General features: G+C 43.3%; 1 protein-coding gene across 1 annotated transcript in view; it reads left to right on the top strand.

The window, feature by feature from the left end:
• The window catches only part of LOC115140178 (tricarboxylate transport protein B, mitochondrial-like), a 28,089-nt gene that overhangs the window by 585 nt on the left and 9,404 nt on the right, over positions 1-18,100 (top strand). The window contains exon 2 of the mRNA XM_029678357.2: positions 14,546-14,653. Within this exon, the coding sequence (XP_029534217.1) occupies positions 14,546-14,653 (108 nt within the window). The remainder of the gene's footprint in view (positions 1-14,545; positions 14,654-18,100) is intronic.

The raw sequence follows: 18,100 nt of genomic DNA, 5'->3' as shown, positions 1-18,100 counted from the left end.
TTCAACAGTTAATTCACAACAAAAGTTGGAATATGCTAGTCTTCGGTGTTATTATTGTCAGTTTAACATGCGCTGTATGTTTGCATTTCAATAAAGAGGCGATTTGCTTAGCTGCCCGTAGAGCGCATGACAAAATAGTGAACTCTTTTTAGACTAGTAGGCTACATGGAACTGTTGAATTGTAGGCTTTATTATTGTTATTATTAACTTAATATTATTTAGATTCTAATGAATACGATTTCGAATATACTTGAAAATGGATGATTATGAAATGATCTTATGATCTTTTCTGTAACTGACTGTTGTAACACTAGCCTTCTAATACTGTATTGCAAAACAACTGCCGGGTTATGAATGGACACCACAAAGCCAACACCCCTCATTTCCCCCCTCAGCGGCAGACAGTAGTTACTCAGGTAGAAGGACTGGGGAATGCTGAAATGTTTACCTGCATATGTTAGGATATACAGATCCTTCATTCATGTTACTGTGCAATTTACCTGTGATGACAAAGAGCATCTGTTGCATCTCCATCTGGTTCAGAGGAATTAACAGGCAAACTCTTAGCAGGCCAAGGCATGTAGTCCCCACTCTGCAGCCCTGTTCTGTTAGGCAGCAGACACAGTCATCTTTCTCGGGTGTATCCTTCTCTAAAATTACATGTTTCTCCTCTGGACTGCTCCCTCCACACAGTGAAATTAAAATGAATAACCCTGAAATTGGACTGGAATGTCTTTGAAGTAAAACCACCCAAAACCACCACCTCTGTCTCTTAAGAAAAACCATAACAAGCATTGGATGAGGATCAAATATAGAAACCCAAGCACTGTGGACTGAGCAGGATAATGTCTCTAAAATGAGTATTGAGTAGCTCAGACATCTCCCCATTAGTAGTAGTAGGCTAGTAGCCTTCATCTCTGAAACCTCCATTGCTGTGAGGGATACTGGTAGAGCGAGGACTTAAGACATTCTCAAGCACTGAATGAAAGAATCTGTTTTCTACTTGTGTCCTTATCCTGCCTGGCTGGCAGGGTCTCTCTCCGTAGCCCCAAACTGCTACGGTCGGATCAGTGCACTGACATTCTATTACTCTGATCTAGTCTAGTGATCACTGCTAGTTACCTTCAACCACATCACACTGGATATATTTAAATGTAGACCATGCTGAAGGAGAGAGATGCTGTCATTCGATAATGCTATTAAGTTCAATTAAGGCTTCAGGAATCTGGGGTTGTGCTTGTACTATACATAAACCATTGATATGCCATTTGGTTTCAGTAGTTTGATTACAACATTGCCATACACTAGGCCTACGTGTAGAAAGCATGAGATTCACAATAAACATATTCCTCAGTGGCGTGAGTGCATGTATAAAAGGGCAGAATCATGTCTGTTATAGTGGAGGACTAGGTTGAATAATGCAGTAGTAATATACAAACTCATACAGACTCTTAGTAATGCTGCAGTATGCAGTTATAACATAGGCTCATATCCCATACATACTCTTCCATAGGATATTACGCATATTGGTTCGTCAAAGTAACCTGCATTTGAAACTCATGAACCCCCCCCACACACACACACACTCTGTGTGTGATTAGAGTGATGCAGGGCAGGCTGGTGCATTTCGAGGCCTTGAGAGGCACCCTCATGGAGAGGCCACCGCTCTATTGATTACAGCCTTGACAAGAGACCACAGTGACCCTGACAAACCTTGTACTGTAGTAATGTTGTTCCAGCTGTAAAACTGGCCAGCATGCACAGTTTCACACAGTACTCTCTGGTACTGCAGGTTTGTGCAACCTTTTCCTCTGTAGATATCCTTTCACAATCCTAACAACCTATGGTGCCATATCACACACAGTCTCTCCAGACTCTCCTCCTCTCAGCTATTGGTACATTTAAATGAGGCCATCCATCTAGATGTTAGATTGGAGAAACCCGCCTGGCCTCTTCCCTCCCTTCCTATCCTTTCAACCAGACTAACCAGACAAGCTGGCTGCGAACGCTAACAGCCGAAACAGACTCCATCTTTCTTCTCTCTCTCTGTCAGCCCAACTCTTATTTAACCAGTTTGTGTAGTTGTACACTCCACTCTTTAAAGCCAGTTGATTACTCCATATCTATAGAATATATTTCTCTCTCTTTCTCTGTTTTTCTTCCTGTCTGAATCTATGGGTGCAAATTTAGGGGGAGACCAAGAATATTTAGTTATTTTGATTAATGGCTTGTGTATATGTATGTACAGTAGATGAGTGTGTGTTGAAATCACACTGTGGTACCCTAGGAACTGATCTACTCTCAGAGAAGGAGTCGCTATGACTCAGTGAGATAAAAGCAATCAGGTAAAATGCTCTTGTCTATAACTCTGACCTGAGATATTACTCAATCAACAGCCAAGCCAATGCTTTACTATACAGAATCCTCCTGACACCCAGTTTGACAGTTAATAAATCTGACAAGCACTTCTCTCAGTGCTTAGACATGGAACCACAGCTATATCTGGTTACTTAACCCTGCACTCGGAGTGGTAATGAGTGTGTGTGTATGCGAGAGATTGTGAGTGTGTGCTGCTTGTTAGAGCCCTCTCTCCTTTGCCTGCAGTCTTTTCTCAGTAACTGGCTGGGTTCCAAAGTACATATCCTTGAGAGTATCCTTGTTGGCCCTAGGACCACAGCAAGACATTATATTTCTGTGCCAATGACATAAACCTGGTTGTTTGAACTCAGGGCTGTAGATAAAGACCATAGCCTGGATGCCTCTAGTATGACTCCATGTGTCTGGTGCCATAACGGACCTAGCTTAGCTTGTGAGAAATATTCCACTTTTGGGACTGATTGTAATGCAAGATGGGATGAGAGGATTTTTTATTTTTATTTTTTTACCTTAATTTAACTAGGCAAGTCAGTTAATAACAAATTCTTATTTACAATGATGGCCTACCGGATGGAGTGAGTTAGTGAGAGAGAGGGGGAGAGTGAGAGGAGAGAGAGGGGGAGAGAGAGGGGGAGAGTGAGAGGAGAGAGAGGGGGAGAGTGAGAGGGGGAGAGTGAGAGGAGAGAGAGCTTGTCTTCTTAGATGACATCTGGCGTTGTAAAAGAAACATTGTTTAGTCTTAGCTAATGGTGCTGTCTCACCCTTACAGTAACCTACTGTGTGTGTGTGTGTGTGTGTGCGTGTGTGTGTGGTTGTGTGGTTGTATTGGTCTCTTGTATCGGCCTGGAGGCACTGGGGGAAGTTATATGGACAGAACATTGAGAGTCATAGCTTAATGGAAGAAAAATCTTGCATCTCTTACAAACCCAGACAATGGCAATGAGGCACATTTCTACATGAAGGGTATATGAGCTCTTTATACTCCCTCTCCTGGGCTCAGCAGCCAATGGTGATGGCCGATGTTGAGAGGTGGAGGCTATGATATGAGACAGGATTGGCCTGGGGCTGAGAACTTTAAATGGGTTTCTGGTCCTGATTTTCTTTGTATTTGTGTGTTCCTTTGTAGTAGAGGTTTTTATTGTCATACAATGTGTGTGTATGTGTGTGTGTTGGTTTTGTGTGCATCTGTGCATGTGTGTGAGGTCTGAGAGAGCACTGTATTGCTCTGTTTGTAACTTTCTCTCTCTCTCTCTCTCACTCTCACTCTTGCCGCAGGGCAGCCGATTAAGTTCTTTGAGTGGCTGTCTCCTCTTAGACTCAGAGGGCTTGTCAAAGTGTGCACTCACTCCCTGCTCATTCATACCCCACTGAACTCTGCACACTATGCACTAGGCAATACACTCTGAATCTATGACTCATGACCCACCAGCGCCTTGAGGGGCAAGACGTCAAATCATGAAACCCCTGTTGTCCTTTCTGTCAGACACATACACACTCTCTCCCTGCCTCTTTTTTCCCTCTCTCTCTCTCTCTCTCTCTCTCTCTCGCTCTCTCCCTGACTCTTTTTTTCCCTCTCTCACCTCTCTCTCACCTCTCTCTCACCTCTCTCTCTCGCTCTCTCCCTGACAGATGTATTCATTGCTGTCTAAGAAAGTGACAATAACATCCAACTCATCCTCATGAGAGACAAACTGTTTACTGTTTTAGGAAAACACAACAACATTGCCAGAACAACATCAGACTCCGTCCATCCAGTCTGCAGGGAACGGCCTACTGGAGGGTTAGAAGCAGTTCAAAAGATTTTCCATGTAAAATTAATAGACATGTGTAATTAAACATTAGTGTAGGGTTTGGGAGCAGTGTTTTGAACAGGCAAAGCCTAAAAAGGAAGACGATAGATGAATAATTCCTTTCATCTTTCAGATGAGGCAAACAGAAATATTAAGACTGTATTAATACATCGTGTTTGATGTTAAGACCTCTGGCTACGGTCTACATTGGGGTTGAGGAATAGGGACATGTGGCACCATTTTTCTACACTCTCCCCTGTATTCTCATCTCTCTTCACACCAAGTCCCCGATAAACATATTTTACATAAATGAGATGAGCCTGGATAACTAAAGGTACAGAGAGGGTTTTCGGGTCATTTGGTGTCCTGGCTTTTGCACATTATAGTGTTCTGGTCCATATACGTATATGATTACATGTATGAGTTGGCCTGAAAACAACTTGTAGTTTAATCTCTCTCTCTCTCTCACTCTGTTGTTGAAGAACATATTTCATTTTAATGTGACTGGTCTGGATAAATAAGAATACATTTAAAGTACAAATGATTTCCCCCCTTTAGTATTTTTTGTGTTTTGGTTCTTGCATGTTATGGTCCATAAACTGTGTTCTGGTCCATAAACTGTGGGGTTGCCAGATTTGTTTATGTTTATTGGTTGCCAGGTTGGGTGATTTGAAAGTTTGTTTTTCTCAGTGAAAAACTGGAAGTTCTCATCAGGAGCAGATGTGGAAAACACTCATTAGATTTACCTCAACAGCAGGCAGATAGATAGCACTTCAGAGGTCTTCTCTTCTCTATCTCCCTCTTTCTTTGCCATCATTGTAAATAAGAATTTGTTCTCAATTGACACGTCTGGATAAATAAATAATAAATAAATGCACTTATTTTCTCCCTCTTTCTCCCTTGATCGCTCTCCATCTGTTGCTATCCCCTTTCTCTCCTAATTTTAATCTAACCCTTTCTCTGTCTCACTCTCTCTCCTCTCTCTATCTTCCATCCTCTCTCTCTCTCTCTCTCTCTCTCTCTCTCTCTCTCTCGTATATGTATATATATATATATCTTACCTCTCTCTCTCTGTCTGTATGTCCCTCTCTTTCTCTTTCTTTCTTTGCTCTCTCTCTCTCTCTCTCTCTCTTTCTCTCTCTTTCTGTCTCTCCTCCATGTTTGATCTAATAGTGTGTAATGGTGTGAAAAGTGCCTTTGGGTGGCTTGTCTGGGATATGTGTCTACTGCTGGGCTGCAGCCTATCCACTCAACCAGGTCCACAGTTATACAGTGTCTTTAGAAAGTAGTCATACCCCTTGACTTATTCCAAAGGTTGTTATACTTATGTCAATTAGATATTTCTGTATTTCATTTTCAATAAACATTTCTACAAATATTTTTTCACTTTGTCATTATGGGGTATTGTGTGTAGATGGGGTGAGATACTTAAACAATATATATCCATTTTAAATTCAGGCTGTAACAAAATGTGGAACAAAATGTGGAATAAACCAAGGCGTATGAATACTTTCTGAATGCACTGTACATGCTCTGGACTGATGATCAGCCTCGTGTGTGTGTGTGCGTGTGCGTGCGCGTGTGTGCGTGAGAGAGATGGTAATGTTCACATTGTTCCCTTTCTCTTCTCCTTTTTTGCTTTTTTTGTTTTCATTTTGGCCGTGTCATCATTTGCCAAGTGTGCTAGCCTGTAGTCATCAACAATCATGCGATCGACGAGTTGACTTTTAAAACATAGAAACATTTGCTGTAACTCTGGTGTCCTGTATGGTGGATGGGTTATATTAAGGGTAAGGGTGGACAGGGTTGGGTAGGGCTCTATTTAGGAAAGTGTTATTTATGAGGTGGTACACTCCTTCACTGTTACCTTGTGTTTAATACACTCCTTCACTGTTACCTTGTGTTTAATACACTCCTTCACTGTTACCTTGTGTTTAATACACTCCTTCAGTGTTACCTTGTGTTTAATACACTCCTTCACTGTTACCTTGTGTTTAATACACTCCTTCACTGTTACCTTGTGTTTAATACACTCCTTCACTGTTACCTTGTGTTTAATACACTCCTTCACTGTTACCTTGTGTTTAATACACTCCTTCACTGTTACCTTGCGTGTAATACACTCCTTCACTGTTACCTTGCGTTTAATACACTCCTTCACTGTTACCTTGCGTTTAATACACTCCTTCACTGTTACCTTGCGTTTAATACACTCCTTCACTGTTACCTTGCGTTTAATACACTCCTTCACTGTTACCTTGTGTTTAATACACTCCTTCAGTGTTACCTTGTGTTTAATACACTCCTTCACTGTTACCTTGTGTTTAATACACTCCTTCACTGTTACCTTGTGTTTAATACACTCCTTCACTGTTACCTTGTGTTTAATACACTCCTTCACTGTTACCTTGCGTTTAATACACTCCTTCACTGTTACCTTGTGTTTAATACACTCCTTCACTGTTACCTTGTGTTTAATACACTCCTTCACTGTTACCTTGCGTGTAATACACTCCTTCACTGTTACCTTGTGTTTAATACACTCCTTCACTGTTACCTTGTGTTTAATACACTCCTTCACTGTTACCTTGCGTTTAATACACTCCTTCACTGTTACCTTGTGTTTAATACACTCCTTCAGTGTTACCTTGTGTTTAATACACTCCTTCACTGTTACCTTGTGTTTAATACACTCCTTCACTGTTACCTTGTGTTTAATACACTCCTTCACTGTTACCTTGTGTTTAATACACTCCTTCACTGTTACCTTGTGTTTAATACACTCCTTCACTGTTACCTTGCGTTTAATACACTCCTTCACTGTTACCTTGCGTTTAATACACTCCTTCACTGTTACCTTGTGTTTAATACACTCCTTCACTGTTACCTTGTGTTTAATACACTCCTTCACTGTTACCTTGCGTTTAATACACTCCTTCACTGTTACCTTGTGTTTAATACACCCCTGCAAATAAACTCACTAGTTCCTCTATCAAAATGTACTGATGAAAATAGCTGGTGCTGGTGTAGTCAGGTTTGTAGGCCTCCTTGCCCGCACACGCTTATTCAGTTCTGCCCACAGATTTTCTATATGATTAAGGTCAGGGCTTTGTGATGGCCACTCCAATACCTTGACTTTGTTGTCCTTAAACTATTTTGCCACAACTTTGAAAGTATGCTTGGGGTCATTGTCCATTTGGAAGACCCATTTGCGACCAAGTTTTAACTTCCTGACTGATGTCTTTCTTCAATATATACACATAAGTTTCCCTCCTCATGATGCCATCTATTTTGTGAAGTGCAGCAGTTGCTCCTGCAGCAAAGCACCCCCACAACATGATGCTGCCACCCCCGTTCTTCACGGTTGGGATGGTGTTCTTCGGCTTGCAAGCCTCCCCCTTTTTCCTCCAAACATAATGTTGGTCATTATGGCCAAACAGTTCTATTTCTGGTTCATCAGGCCAGAGGACATTTCTCCAAAAAGCACAACCTTTGTTCCAATGTGCAGTTACAAACCGTAGTCTGGCTTTTTATGGCGGTTTTGGAGCAGTGGCTTCTTCCTTGCAGAGCGGCCTTTCAGGTTATGTTGATATAAGACTTGTTTTACTGTGGATATAGATACTTTTGTACCTGTTTCCTCCAGCATCTTCACAAGGTCCTTTGCTGTTGTTCTGGGATTTATTTGCACTTTTCGCACCAAAGTACGTTCATCTCTAGGAGACAGAACGCGTCTCCTTCCTGAGTGGTATGACGGCTGCGTGGTCCCATGGTGTTTATACTTGCGTACTATTGTTTGTACAGATGAACATTTTCTGGAATTTTCCAAGCTGTTTAAAGGCACAGTCAACTGTATGTAAAGTTTTGACCCACTGGAATTATGATACAGTGAATTATATGTGAAATAATCTGTCTGTGAACAATTGTTGGAAAAATTACTTGTGTCATGCACAAAGTAGATGTTCTAACCAACGTGCCAAAACTATAGTTTGTTAACAAGAAATTTGTGGAGTGCTTGAAAAATTAGTTTGAATGATTCCAACCTAAGTGTATGTACACTTCCGACTTCAACTGTATATCCTAGTTGTCTGATTGGTTTACATGCTGTGCATGCTCTGTATTTGACAGCCCCTCTGTCTGTCCCTGCAGAGCCTAATCTCCCAGTGACTGCTGGGTAGGAAATGGTAAACTGGTTTCTAGGTACATCAATTTCCACTAATAACAAGTGTCAGTGTCATTTGAAAACACATTGATTTTGTGAACTGACACAGAAAGGTAGAGAGAGAGCACAGCCTAGGGAAGAGGTATAGAGAGAGAGAGAGAGAGAGAGAGAGAGAGCACGGCCTAGGGAAGAGGTATAGAGAGAGAGAGCACGGCCTAGGGAAGAGGTATAGAGAGAGAGAGAGAGAGAGAGCACAGCCTAGGGAAGAGGTATAGAGAGAGAGAGAGAGAGAGAGCACAGCCTAGGGAAGAGGTATAGAGAGAGAGAGAGAGAGCACAGCCTAGGGAAGAGGTATAGAGAGAGAGCGAGAGAGCACAGCCTAGGGAAGAGGTATAGAGAGAGAGAGAGAGAGAGCACGCCCTAGGGAAGAGGTATAGAGAGAGAGCACGGCCTAGGGAAGAGGTATAGAGAGAGAGACAGAGAGCACGGCCTAGGGAAGAGGTATAGAGAGAGAGAGCACGGCCTAGGGAAGAGGTATAGAGAGAGAGACAGAGAGCACGGCCTAGGGAAGAGGTATAGAGAGAGAGAGAGCACAGCCTAGGGAAGAGGTATAGAGAGAGAGAGAGAGCACAGCCTAGGGAAGAGGTATAGAGAGAGAGAGAGCACAGCCTAGGGAAGAGGTATAGAGAGAGAGAGAGCACAGCCTAGGGAAGAGGTATAGAGAGAGAGAGAGAGCACAGCCTAGGGAAGAGGTATATAGAGGGGGGGGACTGGCAGAGAGAGAGAAGGAGAGAGTGAAGTGAGAGAGAGAGGGGAACTGGCAGGGAGAGAGAAGCAGAGAGGGAAGGTGAGAGAGAGGGGGGACCTGGCAGAGAGAGAGAAGCAGAGAGGGAAGGTGAGAGAGTGGGGGGACCTGGCAGAGAGAGAGGAGCAGAGAGGGAAGGTGAGAGAGAGGAGGGACCTGGCAGAGAGAGAAGCAGAGAGGGAAGGTGAGAGAGGGGGGGAACTGGCGGAGAGAGAGAATGAGAGAGGGGGGAAACTGATGGAGAGAGAGAAGGAGAATGTTCTGTTTTCTGTGTGTCTGATTCAGGAATATATCAAGTACTACTGGAGTCATTTAAGGGCGTGTGTGTGTGTGTGTGTGTGTGTGTGTGTGTGTGTGTGTGTCATGGGTTGGATGGCAAACACGTTCCTGCATGTCTGATGAGAATTAATAATCTGAGTTGTGTTAGTGCGCATGCATATGTGTTTGTGATGGAGACACTGCTTGCCCAATAGCCTTCACGTGTAAAACTGTAGTAGTACTGTCTGGCATAAATTAAGTCTAATGTAGACATACAGTGCATTCGGAAAGTATTCAGACCCCTTGACTTTTCCACATTTTGTTTCGTGACAGCCTTATTCTAAAATTGATGAAATAGTTTTTTTCTTTATCAATCTACACACAATACCCCATAATGACAAACTGAAATATCATATTTACATAGGTATTCTGACCCTTTACTCAGTATTTTGTTGAAGCACCTTTGGCAGTGATTACAGCCTCAAGTCTTCTTGGGTATGACGCTACAAGCTTGGCACACCTATATTTCGGGAGTTTCTCCCATTATCTGCAGATCTTCTCAAGCTCTTGTCAGGTTGGATGGGGAGCGTCACAGCACAGCTACTTTCAGGTCTCTCCGGAGATCGATTGGGTTCAAGTCCAGGCTCTGGCTGGGCCACTCAAGGACATCCAGAGACTTGTCCCGAAGCCACTGCTGCGTTGTCTTAGCTGTGTGCTTAGGGTTGTTGTCCTGTTGGAAGGTGAACCTTCACCCCCAGTCTGAGGTCCTGAGCGCTCTGGAGCAGGTTTTCATCAAGGATTTCTCTGTACTATGCTCCGTTCATCTTTCCCTCGATCCTGACTAGACTCCCAGTCCCGGCTACTGAATAACATCCCCACAGCATGATACTGCCACCACCATGCTTCACCATAGGGATGGTGCCTGGTTTCCTCCAGATGTGACACTTGGCATTCAGGCCAAAGAGCTCAATCTTACCTTCATCAGATCAGAGAATCTTGTTTCTCATGGTCTGAGAGTCTTTTAGGTGCCTTTTAGCAAACTGCAAGCGGGCTGTCATGTGCCTTTTACTGAGGAGTGGCTTCGATCTGGCCACTCTACCATAAAGGAATGATTGGTGGAGTGCTGCAGAGATGGTTGTCCTTCTGGAAGGCTCTCCCCTCTCTACAGAGGAACTCTGGAGCTCTGTCAGAGAAACCATTGGGTTCTTGGTCACCTCCTTGACCAAGGCCCTGCTCCCCCAATTGCTCAGTTTGGCCGGACAGCCAGGTCTAGGAAGAGTCTTGGTGGTTCCAACCTTCTTCCACTTAAGAATGATGAAGACCTCAGTCTTCTTGGGGACCTTCAATGCTGCAGACATGATTTGGTATCCTTCCCCAGATCTGTGCTTAACCCTGACTCGGAGCTCTACGAACAATTCCTTCGACCTCACGGCTTGGTTTTTGCTCTGACATGCACTGGCAACTGTGGGTCTTTATATAGACAGGTGTGTGCCTTTTCAAATAATGTCCAATCAATTGAATTTACCACAGGTGGACTCCAATCAAGTTGTAGAAACATCTCAAAGATGATCAATGGAAACAGGATGCACCTGAGCTCAATTTAGTCTCATAGCAAAAGGTCTGAATACTTATGTAAATACGTTTTTTTCTGTTTTTATTTTTAATATGTATGTATAGTGTCTTATGAAAGTATTCACCCTCCTTGGCATTGTTCTTATTTTCTTGCCTTACAACCTGGAATTAAAATAGATTTTTGGGGTTGTGTATCATTTGATTTACACAACATGCCGACCACTTTTGTCACGACTTCCGCCGAAGTCGGTTCCTCTCCTTGTCCGGGCGGCGTTCGGCGGTCGACGTTGCCGGTCTTCTAGCCACCGCCGATCCACCTTTCATTTTCCATTTGTGTTGTCTTGTCTTCCTGCACACCTGGTTTATCTCCTACTAATTAACATGTGTATTTAGCCCTCTGTTCCCTCCATGTCTGTGTGGGGTATTGTTTATTGTCAAGGTTGGTACGCTTCCGGCTGGTTTATGCCAGGTTTTGTTTTATACCCGTGCTTTGTGGCAGCCGGTACTTTGTACTTGGGTTTTGTACTTTGTGCTGCCTCACTTGTTCTGTGGGCATTTGTTTTGTCACGCGGTTGCGTTCTGTATTATGATTGCCTAGTAAAGTGCTTTGTCCATTCATCTCTGCTCTCCTGCACCTGACTTCCATGCACCAGCTACATCCACCTGTGACAACTTTGAAGATGCAAAATATTTTTTATTGTGAAACAAACAAGAAATACGATTTTTTTTAACTGAAAACTTGAGCATGCATAACCATTCACCCCCCCAAAGTCAATACTTTGTAGAGCCACCTTTTGCAGCAATTACAGCTGCGAGTATCTTGAGGTATGTCTCAATAAAGCTTGGCACATCTAACTGGGATTTTTGCCCATTCTTCAAGGCAAAACTGCTCCAGCTCCTTCAAGTTGGATGGGTTCTGCTGGTGTACAGCCATTTTTAAGTCATACCACAGTATTCTCAATTGGATTGAGGTCTGGGCTTTGACTAGGCCATTCCAAGACATTTAAATGTTTCCCCTTAAACCACGCGATTGTTGCTTTAGCAGTATGCTTAGGGTCATTGTCCTGCTGGAAGGTGAACCTCCATCCCAGTCTCAAATCTCTGGAAGACTGAAAGGTTTCCCTCAAGAATTTCCCTGTATTTAGAGTCATCCATCATTCCTTCAATTCTGACCAGTTTCCCAGTCCCTGCCGATGAAAAACATCCCCACAGCATGATACTGCCACCACCATGCTTCACTGTGTGGATGGTGTTCTCGGGGTGATGAGAGGTGTAGGGTTTGCGCCAGACATAACGTTTTTCTTGATGGCCAAAAAGCTATATTTGAGTCTCATCTGACTAGAGTACCTTCTTCCATATTTTTGGGGAGTCTCTCACATGCCTTTTGGTGAACACCAAACGTTTTTGCTTATTTTTTTCTTTAAGCAATGGCTTTTTTCTGGCCACTCTTCCGTAAAGCCCAGCTCTGTGGAGTGTACGGCTTAAAGTGGTCCTTGCCTGGTCCGTGAGTTTTGGTGGGCGGCCCTCTCTTGGTAGGTTTGTTGTGGTGCCATATTCTTTTCATTTTTTATAACGGATTTAATGGTGCTCCGTGGCATGTTCAAAGTTTCTGATATTTTTTTTATAACCCAACCCTGATCTGCACTTCTCCACAACTTTGTCCCTCACCTTGGTCTTCATGGTGCCGCTTGCTTGGTGGTGTTGTAGACTCTGGGACCTTTCAGAATAGATGTTTATATATTGAGATCATGTGACACTTACATTGCACACAGGTGGACTTTATTTAACTAATTATGTGACTTCTGAAGGTAATTGGTTGCACCAGATCTTATTTAGCGGCTTCATAGAAAAGGGCATGAATACACCACTTTTCCGTTTTTTATTTTTTAGAATTTTTTGAAAGAAGTATTTTTTTCAATTCACTTAACCAATTTGGACAATTTTGTGTATGTCCATTACATGAAATGCAAATAAAAATCCTTTTAAATTACAGGTTGTAATGCAATAAAAAATAATGCAGCATCATGACTCAGCTTTCTAGACTGTTGTACAACCTTATCTTGCCTGTGGAAAATACTGTACAAATGCATTATGTATCAGCTACTGTATACGGGGCATTATGTATCAGCTACTGTATACGGGGCTTTGCCTTGTTAGGGCAATTTGCTTTGCTGAATACTCTCACTCAACCATAGATCAATGTGTAATTGACCACCAACCTCTTAAAATCCTTCTATATCTACTGTACATGTATTGTATGTGTCATAGGTTAAATATACAGTATCTCCTACCACCTCCAGAATGATAAAATGCTATGTGCTGTAGAGAAGAGATTGAGAGCCTTGGCCTATAATAATGGCAGCAGTGGGATGGATGCCAAGCTGTCACACAGTTGGATGACATATCTGTATACTTCCCATTATTTCTTTATACAGAGAAGGCCTCTGAGATTAGAATGTGTGTGTGTGTGTGTGTGTGTGTGTGTGTGTGTGTGTGTGTGTGTGTGTGTGTGTGTGTGTGTGTGTGTGTGTGTGTGTGTGTGTGTGTGTGTGTGTGAGAGAGAGGGAGAGGGCCTCTGGGATTAGAATGTGAGAGGGAGAGAGGGAGGGAGAGAGAGAGAGGGAGGGCCTCTGGGATTAGAATGTGTGTGTGTGTGTGTGTGTGTGTGTGTGTGTGTGTGTGTGTGTGTGTGTGTGTGTGTGTGTGTGGAGAGAAAGGGCCTCTGGGATTAGAATGTGAGTGTGTGTGTGAGAGGGAGAGAGTGAGAGAGAGAGGGCCTCTGGGATTAGAATGAGAGTGTGTGTGTGTGTGTGTGAGAGGGAGAGAGAGAGGGGGGGGGATGTTTGTATGTGTTATTGAGCTAATGGAGGGTCTTGGGCTGTGTAAGGGAGCCCCTCCCTCTGGGCAGAGAAGATAATTTAATTAATGTCAGCTTCCTCGTCCTCCCTGCCTTTCTCTCGTCCTCCCTTCTTCCCAAGTGACTCATCTGCATAGTTCTGCTCTTGACACTCATACCCATCCTCTGAATTCATCCACAATATAGAGCTGTCCAACATCATTTATTAATTAATCGATTCATTCGTTTGTTTGTTTGTTCCTTTGTTTGTTCGATCTAACAGCTACACGTTCATACATAGAGAAAATGGCCGCATCTCCCCATAACATTCCTCTCACACTCTCTGAGCTTTTAAGGTTTATGGATAACAGCTATTTGTAGGGTTATTGTTATTTATCTTGATATAATGACTTTACCCAAAGTGAAGCCTGCTTCAGCCAGCCTGTCATTGTGTACTTTATTAAAAGCAGAAGCAGTCTGGTACCAAGGCTAGCTACCTGAAGATTCACAAAATAAATCTTCTGCTTGATAAGCTTTATCTGACCATTGCTCTCTGTTCAGCCCAGTTCGAAGGAATTCACCAAACTGTAATGACAGTAAGCACATATGGTTCTGAATACATTTACAATGTTTGGTTCATCCCTGAATCCTTAGCAGTGCCAGGTTGACAGTAACTAAATTAGGCTATCTATTCTACAGGTGGTATAGCTTTATCTCTGCTTTACCTCTGCTCTCTGTGTTTTCTACAGGTGGTATAGCAGGGGGTATAGAGATCTGTATCACCTTCCCTACAGAGTATGTGAAGACTCAGCTACAACTGGACGAGAAGGCCAACCCTCCCAAATACAGGGGCATCGGTGAGTTTCTGACTGTATGGTTGTGTGTTTGTGTATGTGTGTGTCTTCCCACCCTACAACACACAACACATACAGTCTTGGTCAAAAGTTTTGAGAATGACACAAATATTAATTTTCACAAAGTCTGCTGCCTCAGTGTCTTTAGATATTTATGTCAGATGTTACTATGGAATAGTAAAGTATAATTACAATCATTTCATAAGTGTCAAAAGTCTTTTATTGAAAATTACATGAAGTTGATGCAAAGAGTCAATATTTGCAGTGTTGACCCTTCTTTTTCAAGACCTCTGCAATCCGCCCTGGCATGCTGTTAATTAACTTCTGGGCCACATCCTGACTGATGGCAGCCCATTCTTGCATAATCCATGCTTGGAGTTTGTCAAAATTTGTGGGTTTTTGTTTGTCCACCCGCCTCTTGAGAATTGACCACAAGTTCTCAATGGGATTAAGGTCTGGGGAGTTTCCTGGCCATGGACCCAAAATATTGATGTTTTGTTCCCCGAGCCACTTAGTTATCACTTTTGCCTTATGGCAAGGTGCTCCATCATGCTGGAAAAGGCATTGTTCGTCACCAAACTGTTCCTGGATGGTTGGGAGAAGTTGCTCTCGGAGGATGTGTTGGTACCATTATTTATTCATGGCTGTGTTTTTAGGCAAAATTGTGAGTGAGCCCACTCCCTTGGCTGAGAAGCAACCCCACACATGAATGGTCTCAGGATGCGTTTCCTGTTGGCATGACACAGGACTGATGGTAGCGCTCACCTTGTCTTTTCCGGACAAGCCTTTTTCCGGATGCCCCAAACAATCGGAAAGGGGATTCATCAGAGAAAATTACTTTACCCCAGTCCTCAGCAGTCCAATCCCTGTACCTTTTGCAGAATATCAGTCTGTCCCTGATGTTTTTCCTGGAGAGAAGTGGCTTCTTTGCTGCCCTTCTTGACACCAGGCCATCCTCCAAAAGTCTTCGCCTCACTGTGCATGCAGATGCACTCACACCTGCCTGCTGCCATTCCTGAGCAAGCTCTGTACTGGTGGTGCCCCGTTCCCGCAGCTGAATCAACTTTAGGACACGGTCCTGGCGCTTGCTGGACTTTCTTGGGCGCCCTGAAGCCTTCTTCATAACAATTGAACTGATCTCCTTGAAGTTCTTGATGATCATATAAATGGTTGATTTAGGTGCAATCTTACTGGCAGCAAAATCCTTGCCTGTGAAGCCCTTTATGTGCAAAGCAATGATGGCAGCACGTTTTTCCTTGCAGGTAACCATGGTTGACAGAGGAAGAACAATGATTCCAAGCACTACCCTCCTTTTGAAGCTTACAGTCTGTTATTCGAACTCAATCAGCATGACAGAGTGATCTCCAGCCTTGTCCTCGTCAACACTCACACCTGTGTTAACGAGAGAATCACTGGCATGATGTCAGCTGGTCCTTTTGTGGCAGGGCTGAAATGCAGTGGAAATGTTTTTTGGAGATTCAGTTCATTTGCATGGCAAAGAGGGACTTTGCGATTAACTGCAATTCATCTGATCACTCTTCATAACATGCTGAAGTATATGCATATTGCCATCATACAAACTGAGGCAGCAGACTTTGTGAAAATTAATGTTTGTGTCATTCTCAAAACTTTTGGCCACGACTGTACAGTGCATTCGGAAAGTATTCAGACACCTTGACTTTTTCCACATTTGTTACACGTTACAGTCTTATTCTAAAATGGATTAAATATTTTTTTGTGTGTGTGTGTTCTTCATCAATCGACACACAATACCCCATAATGACAAAGTGAAAACAGGTTTTTAGAATTTTTTGTAAATGTATTAAAAATAAAAACAGATACCTGATTTACATAAGTATTCAGACCACTCCTCAGTAAAAGGCACATGACAGCCCACTTAGAGTTTGCCAAAAGGCACATAAAGACTCTCAAACCATGAGAAACAAGATTTTCTGGTCTGATGGAACCAAGAATGAACTCTTTGTTCTGAATGCCAAGCGTCACATCTGGAGGAAACCTGGCACCATCCTTACGGTGAAGCATGGTGGTGGCAGCATCATGCTGTGTGGATGTTTTTCAGCGGCAGGGACTGGGAGACTAGTCAGGATCGAGGGAAAGGTGAACGGAGCAAAGTACAGAGATATCCTTGATGAAAACCTGCTCCAGAGCACTCATGACCTCAGACTGGGGTGAAGGTCTACTTTCCAACAGAACAACGATCTTAAGCACACAGCCAAGACAACGCAGCAGTGGCTTCAGGACAAGTCTCTGAATGTCCTTGAGTGGCCCAGCCAGACGCCGGACTTGAACCCGATCGAACATCTCTGGAGAGACCTGAAAATAGCTGTGCAGCGATGCTCCCCATCCAACCTGACAGAGCTTGAGAGGATCTGCAGAGAAGAATGGGAGAAACTCCCTAAATACAGGTGTGCCAAGCTTGTACTGTCATACCCAAGAAGACTCGAGGCTGTAATTGCTGGCAAAGGTGCTTTAACAATAAACGTTATATTTCCACTTTTTATTTGTAATACATTTGCAAAGATGTCTAAACAGTTTTTGCTTTGTCATTATGGGGTTTTGTTGTAGATTGGTGAGGGGAAAAAACAATGTAATCAATTTTAGAATTAGGCTGTAACGTAACAAAATGTGGAAAAAGTCAAGGGTTCTGAATACTTTCTGAATGCAGTCTATACAAAGATCCTTGATGCATACAAAGTCATCCCCCACCCCCACTTCGGTCAATCAGATCACATCTTTCTGTTCCTACTCTCCGCCTACAAGCAGCATTTCAATGGGGAGCCACCAACAGAGAGAATAGTGGACAGAGGCAGACTCAATGCTGCAGGACTATTTTGAGAATACTAATTGGAATATGTTCAAAGATTCATCTACCCAGGACTAATCCATCAACATTGAAGAATATTTATCGTTAGTCAAATCAAATCAGATTTTATTAGTCACACACACCGAATACAGCAGGTGTAGACCTTACAGTGAAATGCTTACTTACGAGCCTCTAACCAACATAAAAGTAACAAGTAACAAGTAATTGAGGTAGTATGTACACGTAAGTAGAGTTATTAAAGTGACTATGCATAGATGACAACAGAGAGTAGCAGTGGTGGTGGGGGGGGGGGGGGGGATGCACATGTTCAGGAGTCTTATGGCTTGGGGGTAGAAGCTATCTTGGAGCCTCTTGGACCTTGACTTGGCGCTCTGGTACCGCTTGCCATGCGGTGGCAGAGAGAACAGTCCATCATTTTTAGGGCCTTCCTCTGACACCGCCTGGTATAGAGGTCCTGGATGGCAGGAAGCTTGGCCCCAGTGATATACTGGGCCGTTCCTACTACCCTCTGTAGCGTCTTGCGGTCAGAGACCGAGCAGTTGCCATACCAGGCAGTGGTGCAACCAGTCAGGATGCTCTCGATGGTGAGAGAGGATCTGAGGACC

The sequence above is a fragment of the Oncorhynchus nerka genome, linkage group LG13 (assembly GCF_034236695.1).
Source record: "Oncorhynchus nerka isolate Pitt River linkage group LG13, Oner_Uvic_2.0, whole genome shotgun sequence".
Taxonomy (NCBI): domain Eukaryota; kingdom Metazoa; phylum Chordata; class Actinopteri; order Salmoniformes; family Salmonidae; genus Oncorhynchus; species Oncorhynchus nerka.
Note: the sequence above shows the minus strand (reverse complement) of the source record. Positions and strands in the feature narration are given on the sequence as shown.